This window comes from Amblyraja radiata, chromosome 4, assembly GCF_010909765.2.
Source record: "Amblyraja radiata isolate CabotCenter1 chromosome 4, sAmbRad1.1.pri, whole genome shotgun sequence".
NCBI classification, from domain to species: domain Eukaryota; kingdom Metazoa; phylum Chordata; class Chondrichthyes; order Rajiformes; family Rajidae; genus Amblyraja; species Amblyraja radiata.
The window spans coordinates 28,164,037-28,185,339 of NC_045959.1; the positions used below are offsets into that span (position 1 = coordinate 28,164,037).

The 21,303-nt window shown below is 43.2% G+C and overlaps 1 protein-coding gene across 3 annotated transcripts in view; it reads right to left on the reverse strand.

Annotated features, from left to right (window-relative positions):
• Nucleotides 1-21,303, reverse strand: part of septin7 (septin 7) — a 122,652-nt gene that overhangs the window by 13,255 nt on the left and 88,094 nt on the right. For all 3 annotated transcript variants that reach the window (XM_033019140.1, XM_033019139.1, XM_033019141.1), the window contains one exon: nt 13,196-13,247. In XM_033019140.1, coding sequence (XP_032875031.1) covers nt 13,196-13,247 — 52 coding nt within the window. The remainder of the gene's footprint in view (nt 1-13,195; nt 13,248-21,303) is intronic.

Sequence of the window (21,303 nt, forward strand, 5' to 3'; positions counted from 1 at the left end):
TCCAAGTCAACCCTGCATTCTCATTGCATCCTCTCCCAGTTCACACGGCCACCCAGCTTTGTGTCACCTCCCCGAAAGCCCTTTGTAATCCCTTCTTATCACATCAGATTTTTCTACCTTCAAAAGAGTGGGAGAGCAGTCGTCTTGCCAGAAAAAAATCAATCAATAAAAAAAAAATCAGAGGGAAAAATTGAAGATAGTTGTTTTTTTGCAAGTTTAGTGTGTATTCGATTGACAAGGCAGAACATAAGAGGAAATCATTAGATTGGCTGAGCAAGAGGCAGAACAGCAAAGAAAAGGAAACCAAGGTGGAGTGGACTGTTAGGAGCGGCCGTGTTGAGCCAAAGAGCTGTGTTGAGGAAAAGTGCAACTTGACGCTTTGGCTTGAGAGGTTTCATTGAGAAGGGCTGTGGGAAAAAGTGCTGACCTACCAAGCCTGAAGCAGAGCAGCAGCACATGGGAAATGTCAAATAGGAGCAGTTGGAAATAAATAAAGGAAGCATGCAGGATCACGTGATGTGTTACAGCTGCATGATGTGGGAGCTGATGGACCCCTTAGTTGTTCCTAGTGACCACATCTGCAGCAAGCATCGGGTTCAAAGTTGACGACCTGAAGTATGAGCTTCTAACGCTGCAGCACATCAGGGATGGAATGAATCACCTCGATGCTGTGTTTCTGGAGGCAGTCACACCTGTTAAATTAACTGTCCGCAGATGACTTCATAAACAGAAATACAGCGGCTACACTGCAAGATGCATAATGAATTCTGAAGTGTATAGACACATCCTATCTGTTCAAGTTCAAACAAATGCCTCAAAACTCATTGGCCTGCAATTCATTCTACAGCAAGACAATGATCCCAAACAAAGGAGTTTTTCAAAGCTACGAAATGGTCAATTCTTGAGTGGCCAAGTCAATCACTCGATCTGAACCCAATTGAGCATGAGTTTTATATGCTGTTGAAGAGAAAGCTGAAGGGGACAAGCCCCCAAAATAATCTAAAGATGGCTACAATACAGGCCTGGCAGAGCATCAACAGAGAAGACACCCAGCAACTGCTGATATCCATGAATCGCAGGCTTCAAGCAAAGCATATGCGACAAAATACTAAACAAGACTACTTTCATTTACATGACATTGCTGTGTCCCAAACATTATGGTCCCTGAAACGGGGAGACTATGTATAAACACAGCTGTAATTTCTACATGGTGAAATCAAAATGTATAAAAATGGCCTTTATTAAAATCTGACAATGTGCATTTTAACCACATGTGATTTTTTTTTCTATTACAAATCTGAAATTGTGAAGTACAGAGGCAAATAAATAAATGATGGGTCTTTGTCCCAAACATTATGGAGGGCACTGGATATGAAGAATAAATGAAAGGCAAAAGTGGATATTGGACCGCCAGTAAATGATGCTGGGGAAGTAGTAATGGGGAATAAAGAAATGGTGGACAAAATGAATACATTTTTTGCGCCTATTCAAGAGTTAGAGGGGCGGAGGTATGTGGAGTTGCTATTATTAAGGCGAAAGTGCCTGGGAAGCTGAAAGGTCTGAGGTTGGATAAGTCACCTGGACCAGATGGACTACACCTCCGAGTTCTGAAAAACGGTAGCGTTACAAATTGTGGAAGCATTAGTAGTGACCTTTCAAGACCTGTCAGCACGTAACAAAGCTGTTCACTGTATGTTGGTACACGTGACATTAAACTAAACTGAGAATCACTAGAATCAGAAGAGTGGTCCCAGAGGAATGGATAATTGTAAATACCACTCCACTGCTCAAAGAGGGGAAACTATAGGCTGGTAAGTCTGACCGGTGGTTGGTATGATTCTAGACTCCATTATTAAGGATGAGGTTCATGAGTACTTGCCCTGACAATTCTGTTGGAATTCTTTGATGTGGTAAATGGCAAGATAGACAAAGGAGAGTCAGTGGATGTTGTTCATTTGGAATTTCAGATGGCCTTTGTTAAGGTGCCGCATATGAGGCTGTTAAAGAAGATGACAGCCCATGGTATTAGAAGGAAGATACTTGCATGCAGAGAAAATTGGCTGAATGGCAGAAAGCAAAGAGTGAGAATAAAGGGGGCCTTTTCTGGTTGGCTGCCAGTGACCAGTTGTGTTCCGCAGGGGTCAGTGTTGGTTCTGTTACTTTTCGCATTGTATATTAATGATTTATATGATGGAATTGATGGCTTTGTAGCCACGTTTGTAGATGGTACGATGGAAGGTGGCTGGCCCCTTATCTGAGGAGGGATATGCTGGCGTTGGAGAGGGTCCAGAGGAGGAGTATTAACCATTATCTGCAGTTAGAAACATAGAAAATAGGTGCAGGAGTAGGCCATTCGGCCCTTCGAGCCTGCACCGCCATTCAATATGATCATGGCTGATCATCCAACTCAGTATCCTGTACCTGCCTTCTCTCCATACCCCCTGACCCCTTTAGCCACAAGGGCCACATCTAGCTCCCTCTTAAATATAGCCAATGAACTGGCCTCAACTACCTTCTGTGGCAGAGAATTCCAGAGATTCACCACTCTGTGTGAAAAATGTTTTCCTCATCTCGGTCCTAAAAGATTTCCCCCTTATCCTTAAACTGTGACCCCTTGTTCTGGACTTCCCCAACATCGGGAACAATCTTCCTGCATCTAGCCTGTCCAACCCCTTAAGAATTTTGTAAGTTTCTATAAGATCCCCCCTCAATCTTCTAAATTCTAGATAGTACAAGCCGAGTCTATCCAGTCTTTCTTCATATGAAAGTCCTGACATCCCAGGAATCAGTCTGGTTATCCTTCTCTGTACTCCCTCTATGGCAAGAATGTCTTTCCTCAGATTAGGAGACCAAAACTGTACGCAATACTCCAGGTGTGGTCTCACCAAGACCCTGTACAACTGCAGTAGATCCTCCCTGCTCCTATACTCAAATCCTTTTGCTATGAATGCTAACATACCATTTGCTTTCTTCACTGCCTGCTGCACCTGCTTGCCTACTTTCAATGACTGGTGTACCATGACACCCAGGTCTCGTTGCATCTCCCCCTTTCCTAATCGGCAACCATTCAGATTACAGTCTACTTTCCTGTTTTTGCCACCAAAGTGGATAACCTCACATTTATCCACATTATACTGCATCTGCCATGCATTTGCCCACTCACCCAGCCTATCCAAGTCACCTTGCAGCCTCCTAGCATCCTCCTCACAGCTAACACTGTTTCCTGTCATCCGCAAACTTGGAGATGTTGCATTCAATTCCCTCGTCCAAATCATTAATATATATTGTAAATAGCTGGGGTCCCAGCAATGAGCCTTGCGATACCCCACTAGTCACTGCCTGCCATTGTGAAAAGGACCCGTTTACTCCTATTCTTTGCTTCCTGTCTGCCAGCCAGTTCTCTATCCACATCAATACTGAACCCCCAGTTCTTTGTTTCAACTATATAAAATGATAATACCGTACTCTGATGCAGTGGCAATACCACCACCACCGCCACCCCCCATGGTCCGTTATAACAAGGGTTTACAGTACAGCACTTATTTAGCATTGTGCAGAGCGCCAAACAATATTGGATTTAATGGCAGTCCATGTTTAGACTGAATTGGTTCAATCCTGCCCCCTCGATTAATAGAATTTTTTCCACCACATAAATACATCACGAGAACGTAGCTACAGCCTTAAACATTGACTGCAAAAGGAAATGCTGGGAATATTCTATATGGCTGGGTGGAGAACTTCAGTTCAAGTTTTTATGACTGCTGCATTTAAAAAGATACATACAATATTCATTGTAGAGTGATCAGCCCCCAGTTAACTATTTCCACACTCAAGCTCTAACAAAGCAAATCAACCCTGCGGAGGTGCTGATTTGGGGGGGGAAGCAGAATTTTATTACTTGGTTGAAATTAACTTTTCTCTCAAACTGTTACCTTTTGGATAATAAAGCATTCAAACAGGTTATAGAGCACAATTCCCTGGCCATAATACAGCATGACTTTCTTATAATTCAGAAATTATAGTTCTAACTGCAGAACTGCTAATAAACATGAAATATAAAGGACGTTTTTATTTGTAGGGTATGGGTGGAAAACATCATATTCTTTGAGCTAAAAATTACGTCACAAGTATAGACCAAAAATGATCCAAGTTTACGACATAAATATCTTAACCATCAACGTACGTCACATACTTGGCCACTTTTGTAATTCTGAAACAAAAAATGGATTATTGATGAGAGAATGTAAATGGATAGAGCTGGTGGAAGCAATCAGTTGCACTTTAATAGATGTCAAAAATACCCCCATCATAGCTGACAGCCCTGAAAACAGAATCCCATGTACAATCAAACTGTCCTGAATAAAGGTCTCTGGAAAATGACATAAATGTAAATAACCATTTCAGACATATTTTCTAGATTTCAAATTACCATAGTTTTCAAATCACAATGTAGAATTCAACCTTTTTTTTAATCGTATAATGTGGCTTTGATGAGTAGCACTGGAAAAGGCTTTCAAATTCTGCATTTGATCAATTCCTCACATAATTCTGGGGAGATAAGGAGAGCCTTAACAGCTATTCTGGAGTGAAATAAACATGAAGAGCTACAGTGTTAATATTAGTTGTTTATTCTCTCAGCTCACGTGGAAAACGTAGAAAGCAAAACATTTTGCAGATTTGCCCCACTTCCCAGTCTCCTAAAACAGACTGGGAAAGGCACACGTTTGTCATTTGCAATAAGTCTCAATTAAACCTGAGGTAGAAGGCAAACAGATCAATCGTAAATTATTATAAACTGATGAAGCTGCATTCTAATTTTGTCCCAAGTGTACAAAAGTGAAATAAATACTGGAATGATCTCCTAGAGGCATTATGTGGGTTTGGGAATGTGCTTGTGATACAACTTTGCAACACAAAGCTGACAGCCTTGGTGAAATGTAATTTCTAGATCAAACATATTTCTGATGCAGCACCAATGTATGCTATTTAACCAGATATTGAAGATGGGGATGATTGCCTTGAATGAACAAGAAGAAAATGTTCATGTTGTCATTCATTCTCTCTCCCTTGCACAAGGGCTGTTCAATGGAAGGTAGCAATATGCCACAATATGCTACCAGACCCACAAAAGATTTATTTCAAATTAAACCTGTGATGATATTCTGTATTCACGTACATTGCCTCCAGGTACTGAAGGATGCGATCAGGATGTCACATGACATATCCATATTTCTGGTGGTCATCGCTCAACCATAGCTATATGTCACTGGAGTCTTGCATTCAGACATGTCAAACAAACTCACTGTTACACATAGCAAAAGTGTTGACCCACAAAAGCAGCACAACAGTTAATGGCTGTGCTCGTGCAGGCTAGTCTTAGTTGAAAACTTCACACAAATTATGTCATAGGTCCGTAACTGAATCACGTTGCATCACGTTGAAAGATAAGATCCTGATTTAATCATCTTGAACTGGAACTAATGACATTTGAAATACAGTTGAAATTAGTTCCGTTTTCAGTGACAAACTTGCGCTGTCACACTGCATCATTTTTCTATCGTCATGTGGATAACATTTTTCAAAAGATTTCATTATAAATGTTTTACTTTTGCTCAGATCAGCAAATACTCAATATCTGAGGTTGCGGAATAATCAGAATGAGATGCAATGTGGTGGTGGGTAACCCAGAAATGGTGGTTGTATGAAAACATTTATTTTTATTAATTATTAGACCAAGTGCAGATCCGTTGGGTCTGTTCCCCAACGCAAGATTCCACCACTCACCCGTTCCTGCAACGCAATATTGCACCACTCACATAGCCCCCAACTGTGTAGGCGCGGCTCATTTCCCCTCATCCCCCAGCACTCCCTCCTCCTCCTCTTCACCCTCTCTCTTCAATCCCTACAGAGGAAGGGGGGTAGAGAGGGAGGGGGGGCAGAGAGGGAGGGGGCAGAGAGGGAGGGAGTGTAAGTAGAGAGGGAGAGGGAGAGGGTAGAGAGGGAGGGGAAGGAGGTAGAGAGGGAGAGGGGCAGAGAGAGAGGGGGTAGAGAGAGAGAGGAAGGGGTGTAGAGGGAGAGGGAGAGGGAGGGGTCTAGAGGGAAGGTAGAGAGGGAGAGGGCGAGGAGGGGGGGGTAGAGAGGGAGGGGGTGTAGAGGGAGAGGGAGAGGAGGGGTCTAGAGGGAAGGTAGAGAGGGAGAGGGCGAGGAGGGGGGGGGGGTAGAGAGGGAGGGGGTGTAGAGGGAGAGGGAGAGGGAGGGGTCTAGAGGGAAGGTAGAGAGGGAGAGGGCGAGGAGGGGGGGGTAGAGAGGGAGGGGGGTAGAGAGGGTGGGAGTGAAGGTAGATAGGGATAGGGTAGAGAGGGAGGGGGGCAGAGAGGGAGGGGGGCAGAGAGGGAGGTGGTAGAGAGGGAGGGGGTAGAGAGGGAGGGGGTAGAGAGGGAGGGGGTAGAGAGGGAGAGGGAGGGAGGTAGAGAGGGAGAGGGGCAGAGAGGGAGAGTCCATGGAGGGGGAGGGGGATAGAGATGGAGAGGGGCAGAGAGGGAGAGGGGTAGAGAGGGTGGGAGTGAGGGTAGATACGGAGGGGGCATCTCCCTCCTCCACACCCCCCCCCATCTTCTTCTACCACCCCACTCCCCACCCCATCTCCTCCTCCTCATTTCCGTCATCCTCCTCCCCTCACTCCCATTCCCTACCCCAGGACTTACCCAGGTCGTGGAGCAGTGCCAGGGCCTGGAACTCGGCCTGGTTCTCGTACTGGGCCTGGCCCTGGCTGTAGACCCCAGCAGTAAGCTCGGCCGCCGCCAGGGCTCCAGTCCAGGCCCCGACTTCATTTCCAGGCTCGTCCCTGACCCAGGCCCAGGCTTGTCCTTGGTTCCAGCGGCGGCTTCTTTTTCGGCCCCGGTCATGGCCCCATCCCAAGCCCCAGGCTCGGCCCTCACTCCAGCTCCAGCACCACCCTCCCCGCCGGGCATCGGCAGCCGCTGCCACGAGAGCGTTGGAGTGCCCCTCCCTCCCAGAGTGTCCCGTCCTGCCTTGCGAATGCATTATGACGTCACTCGGGTTTTTTCCCCGAAATGGGTTAGTTTTCGGGCTGTTTTTAAAACTTTAAACGATTAAAAAGTTTGGAAATATAGGTGGGAATGCAGCGGGAAGATGTTTATCACCTCGATGGGAAAAATGGGAGTAGGATGTGTGAAAATGGGAAGGTTGTGCCTAGCGTTTTGGAAGAAAATAAGAGAATAGGAACATTAACCAGGTTGACACACACAGGGCCACAAACAAGACAAAGGGTTTTAGCATTATATTGATACACACACACAGGCACAGAGGAGTTCATATTGATGCTGACACACACACACACAGGCACAGAGGAGTTCATATTGTAGGAAACAAGGAATATTTAAAAGGCAAGCAATTTTAAATATAAATAAATAACTCAACCTTTATTGAAGATTAGAGAATGTATGACCTGCTCAAAAGGACATAATGTAACTGGACAGATGCTGTTAGATTAAAGGGAACATTAGATATTGCAGTGACTACCTGTAAAATACGATAACTGGACTGATTTAAAGATTGTAGCCTGCTAAGCCCAATACTTAGTGCAGGTGACACTAAAGTGGTGGTATCACAGATAGTGAAATGGTTATCAAATATTACAGCAGAATCTTGATCTGCTAGGCAAGTGGCATGAGGAATGGCTAATGGATTTAAATGCAGATTTGCATTTTAGTTCGTCAAGCCAGGAGAGGACCTTCACGTGGCTCTCGAGAATGTTGTGGAGCAAAAGGATCTACGGATATAGATAAAGTTCCCTGAAAATGACCTCACATGTAGACAGGGTGGTAAAGAAGGTTTTAGGTACATTGGCTCTCATTATACAGAGTATAAATGTTTGGACGTTATGTTACAATTAGTTAGTTGTTAGTGAGGATGCATTCAGACTTTTGGTCACCCTGCTATCGGAAGGATGTTGTCCAGTTGGTAAGGGTGCAGAGAAAATTTATGAGGATGTTTCCAGGACTCGAGTGCCTGAGCTATGGGGTGATTGGATTTTATCCATTGGAGCGCAGGAGGATGTGAAGTAATCTTATCGAGGTGTATAAAATTATGAGGAGAATTGATAGGGTGAATGTACAGTCTTTTACCCATGGTAGGGAAATCAAGAACCAGAGGACAAGGATTTTAAAACGAGAGGGGAAAAATGTAATAAGAGCCCGAGGGGCAACTTTTCCACTCAGAGGTGGTGGATAAATGGAACAAGATGTCAGGGGGGTTAGTTGAAGCAGACACTACAACAGCATTTAAAAAAACACTTGGACAGGAAAATGGATTCCACTGGGTGGCACCAACATTGGCTGCCTCGCCAACAGTCTGTCTGTCCCATCCTTCTCTGTTGTTTCTTTGGTATGTGTCAAATGTATGTGTTTAGTGTTCTTTAGCTTGTTTTATGTTGGGGTGGGGGTGGGGGGAGGTTGGGTAACTTAAAAATATATATTTTACCTCGACGGAGATGCGATATTTTAACGTATCGTATCTCCGTCCACACTGCAGCCTAACATCGAGGAGCTGGAGGCCTTTGCTGGAGGCGGACTTCGGGAGCTCCAACCGCGGGAGCCCGCAGGACTTTAACATCGTGGAACTCGTGGTCTCTGGTTGGAGACCGACTTCAGGAGCTCCAAGCCGAGAGAACTTCGCCGCCCTGATGCGGGGCTTTGACCACCCCGACCGCCTTAACGCGGGAGCTTCAACCTCCGGCTGCGGGAGCTTCGATCGCCCCGAACGCAGGGTAAAAATGTGGGAAGAAGATTAGACTTTATTGCCTTCAATCACAGTGAGGAATGTGGGGAATCTGCTTTTTTTGGTATGGCTGTATGGTAATACAAATATCACTGCACCTTAAGTGGTACATGTGACAATAAGAGACCTTTGAAACCTTTGTAAAAGAAAGGTTTGGAGAAATATGGGCTAAACATGGGCTAATGGGACTAGCTTGGATGGGGCATCTTGGTCGGCATGGACCAATTGGACCGAATGGCCAGTTTCCGTGCTATATGACCACGAGGTAAAATACTGGAGGTTATTCCAAACAGCACTATAAACCACTAAAGTACAATGACAACAGGGCCAAGAGGCATGACCTTGTGAAGAAAGATGATCAATGATAACGTTCAAATTGCTCAAAATGGCACGGTTTGCACCCAAATTAACTTACTTTGACAAACAGTGGCAGCTGGATCCAACAGTGGATTTATAAATCAAGGTAGCAATGGAACAGCTTCAGTGTGACAGGAATTGATTACTAATAAACTCAAATAATCCATTTATGATATTCATGGAGATCAAATTGTTAAATGACAAAGTGGACAGTTAAATATTCAGGGAGTGCTGGCAGAATACAGTGGGGTGGGCAGCATCTGCAGGAGAATTGAACAGATAACATTTTGGGAGAGTCAGAATAACGGTTTAGACACAAAATGACACCTGTCTATTTCGCTCCACAGATGTTGCCTGACCCACCGAGCACTTTCTTTGTTGCTCACATCTGCAGTCCTTGTGTTCTCACCAACATCCTGTTCAGCAGTTACATATCTCAATGCTCCATCCGTTCAAGACAAGCATGTCATACACATTCTTCACCACTCTGGCTACCTGTGTCGCCACTTTTGGATATTTATTGCCTCCACCACTGGCACACCATGACCGCAGTCTATGCCATTGCGCAATGAAAAGCAGTTACTCACTTTAGCTTTCCTATCAGCTTGTCCAAACCTCTGAGGAAGATGTAGGCATGCGATCACCAATACCTTCAGGTTTCCCTCCAAGTTGCAAATCATCCTGACAGTTTAAGACCAAAGGGCCTCTTCCTGTGCTGTTCTGTTCTATGTTCCAAAAATATCAATATTGCTGGGTGTAAATCTACTATCCAACAGCATTGTGGAAGCACCTTCACCAGAATGGCTGTGGTACTTCAAGGCATCGGCTCACCTCTGTGAGAGCAATTAGGGCCACAGGATAAATACTGGTTCTGCCTGTAATGCCTGCACTCTAAAAGTAAATGAAAAGTTATAAAACTGGGAGAGAGAGAAAAAGTACTGGAATTATATTGTAAATATGGTCCAACTAAGAGATGGTTTAAGAACAATAGACTGGATGGGGCTCCAGGCATAAGGCAAGCATTAAGTGTTCTGTATCGATAACACGAGGAAACTGCTACCTAAACTGGACCAGCCAACAACAACAAAAGAACCCTAGATGCAGAGATTGTTCCAGCTGTTCAGAATTCAGAACAGCAGTTACAGCAGTACAAAGATTTTGGTTAGTACAATCGCAAGGAACAAAAGAGAGAGGAAGTAAAGCATTGGCTGATTCCCCACTCTGCGTATTTCTGATTGTCAAGGCCTGCTGACATTGTCAACAGCTATCCTACCTCCCCCCACACCCACCCGCAAATACTCGAGCAATCAAATGCTTTAAAATTAAACAAAAATAATCACAGGATCATTATAAATTGATAAGCTAGATCCTAAAACAACAGCTTTCCAAGCTACTCAGTCTAGGTTACATCTCAGGCATAGGATGGCTAACGACCGTTAGTCTTCATCATAAGCGGAATGAAGTAGGGATGTTCTGATGAAACTTCACAGTATGCCGGTGGGAACCACACAGTTGTAGTTGCCATATTTCAGGATGTGCTTGTATTGGAGGCAATGCAGGAAAGGTTACTGGATTGACTCCTGGGATGACGGGTTGATGTATGGAGGAAGGATGAAAAGGTGGGGTTGCACTCACTTGACAGTCTGACAAAAAAAATATTTTCAAATACAAAACACCTTTATAATCAACAAGGTTCAAGCGATTCATAAAGATTAGTTTTATCATCAAATATATAGAGTCAAAGAGTGATACAGTGGAAATAGGCCCAACTTGCCCACACCGGCCAACATCCCAACTACACTAGTCCCACTTTCCTGCGCTGGGTCCATATCCATCCAAACCTGTCCTATCCATGTACATGTCTAACTGTTTGTTAAACATTGGGATAGTCCCTGCCTCAACTATCTCCTCTGGCAACTTTTTCAATGCATAGAAACATAGAAAAATCGGTGCAGGAGTCAGCCATTCGAACCAACACCGCCATTCAATATGATCATGGTTGATCATCTAAAATCAGTACCCCGTTCCTGCTTTTTCCCCATATCCCTTGATTACTTTAGTCATAAGAGCTAAATCTAACTCTCTCTTGCAAACATCCAGTGAATTGGCCTCCACTGCCTTCTGTGGCAGAGAACTCCACAGATTCACAACTCCAGGTGAAAAAGTTTTTCCTCATCCCAGTCCTAAATGGCCGACCCCTTATTCTTAACTGTGACCCCTGGTTCTTGACTCCCCCAATATCAAGAACATTTTTCCTGCCACTAGCGTGTCCAATCCTTTAAGAATTTTATATGTTTCCATAAGATGCCCTCTCATCCTTCTAAATTCCAGTGAATACAAGCTCAGTTGACCCATTCTTTCATCATATGTCAGTCCCGCCATCCCGGGAATTAACCTGGTGAACCTATGCTGCACTCCCTCAATAGCAATAATGTCCTTCCTCAAATTAGGAGACCAAAATTGCACACAATACTCCAGGTGCGGTCTCACCAGGGCCCTATACTACTGCAGTAGGACCTCCTTGTTTCTAAGCTCAAATCCTCTCGCAAAGAAGGCCAACATGCCATTAGCTTTCTTCACTGCTGGCTGTACACCTGCATGCTTATTATCTGACACCATTCTGATAATGGTGTCTTCCTGTTCTTGCCACCAAAGTGGATAACTTCACATTTATCCGCATTATACTGCATCTGCCATGCATCTCCCAGTCACCCTGCAGCCTCATAGAACCCTCCTCACAGCTCATACTACTACCCAGCTTTGTATCATCCACATACCACTACCTTTTGTGTGAAAATGGTACCCCCCAGATTCCTATTAAATCTTTTCCACTTCACCTTAAACCTATGTCCTCTGGCCTTCGATTCACCTACTCTGGGCAAGAGATTCTGTGCATCTACCCGATCTATTCCTCTCATGATTTTATACACCTCTAATATCACCCCTCATTCTCCTGCACTCCAAGGAATAGTCACAGCCTACTCAACCCTCTCCCTATAGCTCTGACCCTCGAGTCCTGGCAACATAATCGTAAATCGTCTCTGTACCCTTTCCAGATTGACAACATCTTTCCTACAACACTGTGTCCCAAATTGAACACAATACTCTAAATGCAGCCTTACCAACTTCTTATACAACTGCAACATGACTTCCCAATTTCTATACTCAATATTCAGACTGATGAAAGCCTAAAGCCTTTTGACCACCTGCCTCCACTTTCAAGAAACCATGCACCTGCACTCCTTGATCATTCTGCTCTACAACACTCTCCAGAACCCTACCATTCACTGTATAGGTCCTGCCTATGTTAGACTTCCCAAAATGCATCACCTCACATTTCTCTCCATTACATTCCATCAGCCATTCCTCAGCCCACCTGGTCAGTCGATCAAGATCCTGCTGCAAATTTTCACAACCATCTTCACTATCTGTAAATCCACTCACTTTTGTGTCATCTGCAAAGTTGCTAATCTTGCCATATATGTTCCCCTCCAAATCATTAATATAGATGACAAACAGGAACGGGCCCAGCACCAAATCCCGAGGCACACCGTTAGTCACAGGCCCCCAGTTCTGAGAAGCAACCTTCGACCATCACCCTCTGCTTCCTTCCATGAAGCCAATATTCTATCTTCAGCTATCTCTCCTTGGATCCCAAGCGATCCCATCCTTTCAGGGCAGCCTACTGTGCTTCAATATAGAGGTAATGGAGATAGAAATACCATGCGTACTCGAAGGGAAATTAATTACCGCCATTGCAAATGCATCTGCTTTACAGATGGTTTAAAACCAAAGTTGAAAATCTTTTTATAGTTTTGTTATTGCAACAAACAGAAATAATGAAGAGCGTGACCAAAAATTCAAATATGGACGTAAAATCCATTACAATCTCGTGCACTTTAACAGGTGATTTTTTGAAAGATTAGTATGAGCAAATTTTCACTGAAACTTTTGTAATTCTTTTTGCAATGATTTTACACAAAAAGAGACTAGCAGGCACCAAGTGCCAATAAGCACTGCTATTATGATTCAATCTTACCTGATCAGCATGTTTCGTAGAATTGTGAAGTCGCAGTGCTCACTATTTTCAACTGTAAAAGAAAACTTTGTTTTAGAAGACTTGTACTGTATAGTCAAATAAAGATATGCATTTTCATAGTGCTCTCTCTCCATGGCTTTAGGGTGGACTAATATACTTCATGAAGTATCATATTACAAAAATTGCAGCCAATATCCACGCAGTAAGCTCACACTCGCATGTCTATGGTTAATTTCTATCAGTTTTAGAAATATTAGGTGAGACATAAGGATTGATGCAGGATGCTTTTTTATGCATCTGAGAAAGCAAAGAAAATCGAGTTTAATATTTCACCAAAGGACAGACCACTGCATTACCAGAACATAAACCAGCCTCCCGCTCCCCATCGACTCCATCTACACAACACTGCCTTGGAAATGTAGCCAACGTAATCAAGAAACATTTGCACCCGAACATTCTCACTTCTCTCTTCTCCCATTGGGCAGACGATACAAAAGCTTAAACAACTTCCAACTACTCCCCCACTACTGAATGATTCTCTCATAAACTAAAGGTGCAGTATGATCTCTCAACCTACCTCATTATGGCCCTGCATCTTTTTTATCTGCACTTTCTCTGTAACTGTAATTCTATAACACTGTAACACTATATTCTGCTCTCTGATATTTTCTCTTAGCCTTACCTGTGATACTCATGGTTATGGCCTGATTGTACTCTTATATAATATGATTTAACCGGATAGCGTGCAAAGATTTTCACTTTATCTTTGTATACATGACAATTATAAATATCGAACAAGGTAATGATTACATGGGAATTCAAGAGACTGCAGATATTGAAATTTTGAACAAAATAACAAACTGCCGGAGGAACTCAGCATCAGGGAAGGGGGACCAGTCTGAAGAAGGATCCCGACCTTAGATGTGGTCTGCCCACCCACAGATGCTGCTTGACCTGCTGAGTTCTTCCAGCAGCTTGTTTTAATGCTCAGGTGTTTGTGTTTTCAGTCTATGAAGTTGAATTGCTCCTATAATTTTAAGACTTGGGTGAGATTTATGGTATACTGCGTCAAAAAAGCTGTTATAGTACAAATATACTTTGGCAAATATTTGTAAATGCAGATTAAAAATTTTTTTTAAATCAGTCATCTCCCTCATACACCTATTTCCAAGTGGAAGGGCAAAGAAATATTGCAAAGAAAATTAATCAGAAACAAGAATGGTTCTTCCTAAATGATGTACGTGAAATTACACCAACTGCCCGCAATCTCAAAGGAGCTCTCAGCTGGGATTTAACTCAGACTGATGGAAGGTCAGCTGGAATGATGGAAGTTTCAAGATTCAGCTCTCACCAAAGACAATACAATTTTATTGTACTGGTGCAGCTCTAAGAAGATGGCCACTCGGCCCTTCATGCCTGCTGGAAACAGCACTAATATCTATTACAAAAGGTCTTGCACGGTAAACAACAGCAGCACAACACATGAAACACGTCTACAATAAAGAATCGAGCGCTGCACATTCACTTACAACTAGTAATGCAGATTCTGACTCCACATAATTTAAAAAAGTTGTTTACCAAAATAACGCAAATGAAAGTGACCTGGAACATTAACCCCCTCTCCCTCCACTAATGCTGCCTTATCTGTTATTCACTGACAACTATTTCAGTATTTAATCAACAGTTACATTTATATTATGCAAGTAAGAGCCCTGTGTGATTAGCTTGTAAGGCACAATTATGACTCAAAGAAGATTAATACAAGTTAACAAAGAGAGACTGTGCAACATTTAGTTTCTAGAGAAATAGGAAAAGAACAAGCGGAAATCCGAGGTCAGTCACCAACCAATTCCAAAATAGATACATGGTTAATAAACACTTATCCTTTAATGATCAATAAATGCAAAATTGTTCCCATCCTCCAGAAAACAGCTCATATCCTGCTATCCGCTCAGTCTTTTGACTTACTCAATTTATTCAGGGTGTGGTCACACAGAGATTAAAGGGCAGCTTGTTAAAGGCTGCTCAGGCAGAGATTGAACATTTCTCTCCAAATGAGACAACCCAAAATTACAGAAAATCACATTTATCACTGTAAAACGGAACCAATGTAAAAATAACGTGAAAATCCGTGGAACACAAATTCCACAACATTGTTTGGATTATGCCAAATGGACATGAAGCAAAATAAAAGCAAGTCATGCAAGGTGGAGGATGGTAAATGCTTAGGCCAGTACATACGCCCTTGTCAAGAACATTACCTCCACAGAATTTGATGACAGACATGAACCAAGACAAAGGCTACTGATCTAGTTGGAGATAGGAATTGACTTTTTGCTCCTTTGCCAGATAATATGAAAATCACAAACTTTAATACAGGGCTCTAAATTAACGGTTGCCCGGGTGCCCCAGACCACTCAAAGTGCCGCCGGGCAACCTGAACGGCAGGTCATTTTGCCCGACTTGGCAACTTGGTTTATACCGTAGACACAAAAAACTGGAGTAACACCGCGGGTCCGGCCGCTGCTGCCACTCCGCCAACGGCGCTTTCAAAACAGACCCTTGGAGGAGGGAGGTGTCGGTCAGATGCGGAAGTAGGGGAGGCGGGGTGGGACTGAGGATAGAGCGCGTGATTGGAGGAGGGAGACGTGCCAAAACACTCTCGACAGACCTGCACCGCAGCCAGGACCGATCCCGGCTCTGCAATCGCTGCCGAACCGCCACTGGACCATCCCCGTCCCCACCTGAGAGGCCCCCCCCACCCCCCCATGCCCGGGGGTGGCCAGAGGCGTCGGGAGTCAGACGGGAGCGGTGCCCCCAGGCCCACAGCCAGCGCAAAACCCAGCTCACTCTGCCTGTCCCGCCAGGTTAACCAACAGTCCTGTCTGGATTGAGACGGGGCTGTAGGCGAGACAGGCAGTTCAGTTGCATTTAGCGCTGGCTTGAGCTGAAATTACCATTCAGAGAAGCCTCCGAAGCCTCGCGCGTGTGAGTGTGCGCATGCGCGTGGCCGCCAAGATATTATGTCCGCGGTCCCCTCCATATTTTGGTTGCGATTTCCGAGCCTGACAGGGGTTGTCCGAGGAGCGCTGGCCTTCCTTCCCACCTCCTCTGCCCCTTCCTCTCTCTCTCTCTCTCTCGTACGCCCCCTCCACTCCCCTTATCCTGAGACCCCTCCTCTCCATCCCGCACTGATCCCCATTTATCTCTATTCAGTCCTGACTGACATCCCCTGTGCTCTCCCCCCCCCCCCCCCCCCCCCCCCCATCTATTCATCCTGCACTGATCTCCCTAGCCACCTCGCATTGATTCTCCTGCCACTCCCCATCAATCCTACACTGGACCCCCAATTCATCCTGTGTTGATCCCCCTTCCCATCCATCCTGCACTGCACACCCCTTCATCCTGCATTGCTCCCCCCATCCATCCTGCACAGATTCCCCCCCCCCCCCCATTCAACCCCACTGACATCCCCAGCGCTCTCCCCTCACAATTTTACCTACTCCAACCAACACGCACTAATTCCCCTGCCTCAATCCATCCAATCCGCACCGATTGCCTTCTCAAGCCCCCCCCCCACATCTATCCATCCTGCACTGATTCATACACCCCCTCCCGACCCTATTGTGCTGGAAATGTCTTCAGAGCTAACATTGACTATGTTTGATAACGGAATGCAATCAAATATGTTTTAATTCCCAATGTTATTATTTGTTTTAATCCATAAAGATGGATTAATTAAATTGTGAACACGTGAAACATTAAAACCGCAGCGTTCGATTGTCACTGACACGTTATTACAGAATTAATTTTAATGGCAAATCAATGCTCTTAATATGGAGTATCAGTACTGTAGTTATTTAATGAGCAACATTCACAACTATACGTTGGATTTATCCAGGTTTTACTTCTACAGTCAGTCATATACATCACAAATTTAGTCAGGAGATATTTCAGTTGAAATGTTAACGTTAATTCTGAAGTGGGAATGATGGAAAAAGCGTTTATCAACAATTGTTTTTTTAAATGGTGCTTACAAACTGGGTATCTTCATTGCCACATACATCTAATCTGAATGTCCGGTAATGTGGCATCTTGACACCTCTTAATATATTACCAAACATTTGCTGCATTTATGTCCTTTGGCCATCTCTTGTTAGTTAGTGTAATTTTTAACCTGTCAGATGGGTACAGTCAGTTTTAACAGCTATTATCATAAAATGCCTTTAGAAAATTCCTTGCAACCTGTATATTTTGTTGTGGATAAATTATGTGGGAAGCCAGAGTGTTTCTGTACCAATAGCAATAACGACCCATGCTATGGCCATGTCATGATAATTTTCAGTCCTTCACAGAAAACATGCTTGCATCAATCTGTAGTGTGCATGGTTAAGCATATATGTTATCAAGGTCCAGGATTTATTGACACAGGTTGATCATACGCTGAATAATCCAACCACATTTTTGTTTGGAAGTGGAAAGAAATAATAAAAATTGCATTAATTGCAATGTGTAAAAAGAGTTGAGATACCGTATTATAATTTTGCTGCATGTAATTGTGGTATATATCATGTCTTGATTGGTGAATATGTTAGTTTGTGACTTTATTTGAAGCAGAAATATCTGTGAATGCTTCATTGAGCATAATTCCGACTGGTAACTACGCACTTTGTCCGAGCACGCGTCATGCAAGCCATCTTAAATGACCACCTAAAATGTCATTTGGCAACCTAAAAAGCTGCCAAGGTTGCCGGCTGGCAACAGGGAAAAAAAGTTAAGCGAGAGCCCTGTAATATGGTTAGTGATTTCATTGTGCCTGGTACTAATATTGTGAACTTCTAATTAATAAAAAGTTTAAAGAAAATAATGAATTGCTCAGGAAAGATCGACAAGGCTAGCATGCAATGAAGTGACAATACATTGAGTGAAGTTTCTTCTTCACATGAAATTTAAAAAATAAAAACAAGCTCACCTTCTCCATCCCATTCATAAAAATAAGCCTTCTATAGATTGCCAACAAACATATTTGACACCTGCTCCTCATCACCCAGAAGATGCCGGTGAACCACATTCTTGAACCACCAGTCCATTTGGTACCTTCAGCAACAGACTGGTTCCAACAAGTTGCAGTACAGAACGTCACAGGAGATCCTTCTTCCCCGTGCCTATCAAAATGTACAACTCCTCCCCCTTCTGTTGTGGGATGTACTCCCCCACCCCCCCCAGCAATAGGTGACATTTCGGGGTCGAGACCCTTCTTCAGACTGACAGTCAAGGGAAAGGGAAACGGGAGATATAGGCATATCTTCCATTCATTTGTCCTTAGTACCGTCTATATCTCTTGTTCCTCTTTCCCCCGACTCAGTCTGAAGAAGGGTCTCGACCCGAAATGTCATCTATTCTGCTCTATGATTGTTGCTTTCGTCCGTCAGTCCACTCGTTCGCTCGCCCATGGATTAAGTAGCGCAAGATAAAGCTGCAAATTCACGCACAGGATGGAAACTCAAAACTAGGGGAACGCCGTCCCCCTGCGTACCCCCCCATTTCCATCACTGCTCAGCTATCTGCTTATCTACACCCCACCATCCTCTCATCAGACCTACTACCTGCCAAACTTGGTCCTGTTCCTCTTAGCTTCCAGCTTTCGCACCCCCCTCCCCCCCACAATCAGTCTGAAGAAGGCTCCCGACCTATCCATGTTCATCAGAGATGCTATCTGACCCGCTGAGTTACTCCAGCACTTGGTCTCCTTTTTTGCAAACCTTCATCTGCAGTCCCTTGTTTCCTAAAAACTTTAGATTTGTGCTGATAAAATTGTTGGCAATTTGTTTTATAATGATAGCAGTGAATATTGTGTTTTTTTAAAATAGCCTTGTCTACTGACCAATCCCAGCTGTTTATCTGTAGACTGCTATCTACTGAGAGCAGACACTTGCGTCAAACTTTCTCCCCAAGGTTTTCAACAACCACATTCATTCTAGTGGATGAGATTAACTAGCCCAGACAATGCTTTATAATTAACTTCAAATATTAGATTAAGAACAATCTGTTGCATATCAGCACTCAGCAAATACAGAAAGAATTTTACCATAGATTTGCAAATTGTCTTTAAAGCAGATTTATACCACAATCAACTAAATTTCATTTTTTTTTAAAATCCATAATGCTATTAGATGTCATATGAAATCATATGATCATATGTAGGGCAAAGGCTCACACATCAACTGCAATCAATTATTCCATCAGGATAATACTTCTAACGGCAGCCCAATCACATCTTCATCTATCAGAAGCCTTGATGTGATCACTGCCCTTTCAGTTAAGCCACTGCAGACATCATGAAGCAACAGCCACCAGCCATTCTCTGATCCACATCTTCGCCACAACCTACAGATAAAGATACAATCTTCCAATCTCATTACCCCAGTGGTGCAGCTGCTTCTGCACTAAAACCAGGCCAGTCAATTTCCTGGCAGCACAACACTTCAAAGGCTGGAAGCATTTCCTCTGCAGCTTTGCTTGGTAATAATGTTTTTGTAGCCACTGCATTCAACTCCTACGTGCAGAGAGATTTTTGGCCGAATGCAGTTACTTCATATAATGCCAAAAGCTGATTCTTTGCCAGTCTTCCATTTTAGAAGTATAAACAGAAAGCAACTGTTGAAACAGTTACATTGAAATCATTTAACTTAATGATAATTTAAACATTGATTCAAACATTCAATCAAAATAAATCTGTTGCCACTGAACAAACATTTAATTTAGTTATATAAATAGAAAGTGACAAATCAGGAAGTCCAATTTGGTAAGGAAATGGCCACAAACAAGTCTGGTTAAACAAGCATAAGGCTCATAAAATTGGTGTGCAAGTCCCCTATAATACAGCACACATGCCTTCATCAAAACTACAGTACAATGGAAAGGCTATGTCCATTTCCTGTTGTAGTGGCTTAATTCATTTTCTGCAAATCAGTACCCTGCATCAATATAAACAAATTATTTGTAACTGGTTCCATCCAAGAGTCTGATACAACGCAACTTCTCACTTGTGCAAAATCCTTTAGTGATGCACACCACCGAACAGGTAAATTAAATCTGCAGCCTTCTGGCAGAATCCAGAGACCCAATTACAGGGTAAGAGATTGCTATGAAGATTAACTGCAAGATGATGTCATTTGAACAGTATCACACACATTTGACAGCAGTATACTTAGATCTAAACAGAATAAACTAGAAAACAGATTTTATAAACTAAACTATTAAGAATAAGACATTATCATGGAGAAAGGATTCAATTGTTACTAAACCAGAGAATGATAGACAGAAATGCACCCGACAGAATATTTAGAATGTCCAACTCCCTTCATCACACAGATCATACATTTTGCTCCCCTTTTTTCCTTGCATCTTTCACTGGTTTCCCTTTATGCCATTCATCCCAACAACTTATGGTGGGAACTTCAATATCTGTGCACACTTTTGGTGGTCCAAATTATTCATATCAGTGCTGGGAAACAAGAGTTCACCCAGCAATGAATCACCCATGTTCGCAGTGGAACGGTTATTGTGGAACTATGGTTAAAGTGCACATTGTCAGATTTTATTATAGGGCATTTTTATACATTTTGGTTTCACCATGTAGAAATTACAGCAGTGTTTATACATAATCCCTAATTTCAGGGAACTATAATGTTTGGGACACATGGCTTCACAGTTTGTAATTGCTCAGATGTGTTTAATTCCCTTTTTAATGCAGGTATTCGAGAGCTCTCAGCACCGTCTTTCCTCCAGTCTTTCCATCTCCTTTGGAAACTTTTATTGCTGTTTATCAACAAGAGGACCAAAGTTGTGCCAATGAAACTCAAATAAGCCATTATGAGATTGATAAACAAGAATAAAACTGTTACAGACATCAGCCAAACAGTTACCAAAATCAACTGTTTGGAACATCATTAAGAAGAGAGCACTGGTGAGCTTACTAATCGCAAAGGGACTGGCAGACCAAGGAAGACCATCACAGCTGATGACAGAAGAATTTTCTCTATAATAAAGAAAAATCCCCAAATACCTGTCCGACAGATCAGAAACACACTTCAGGAGTCACTTGT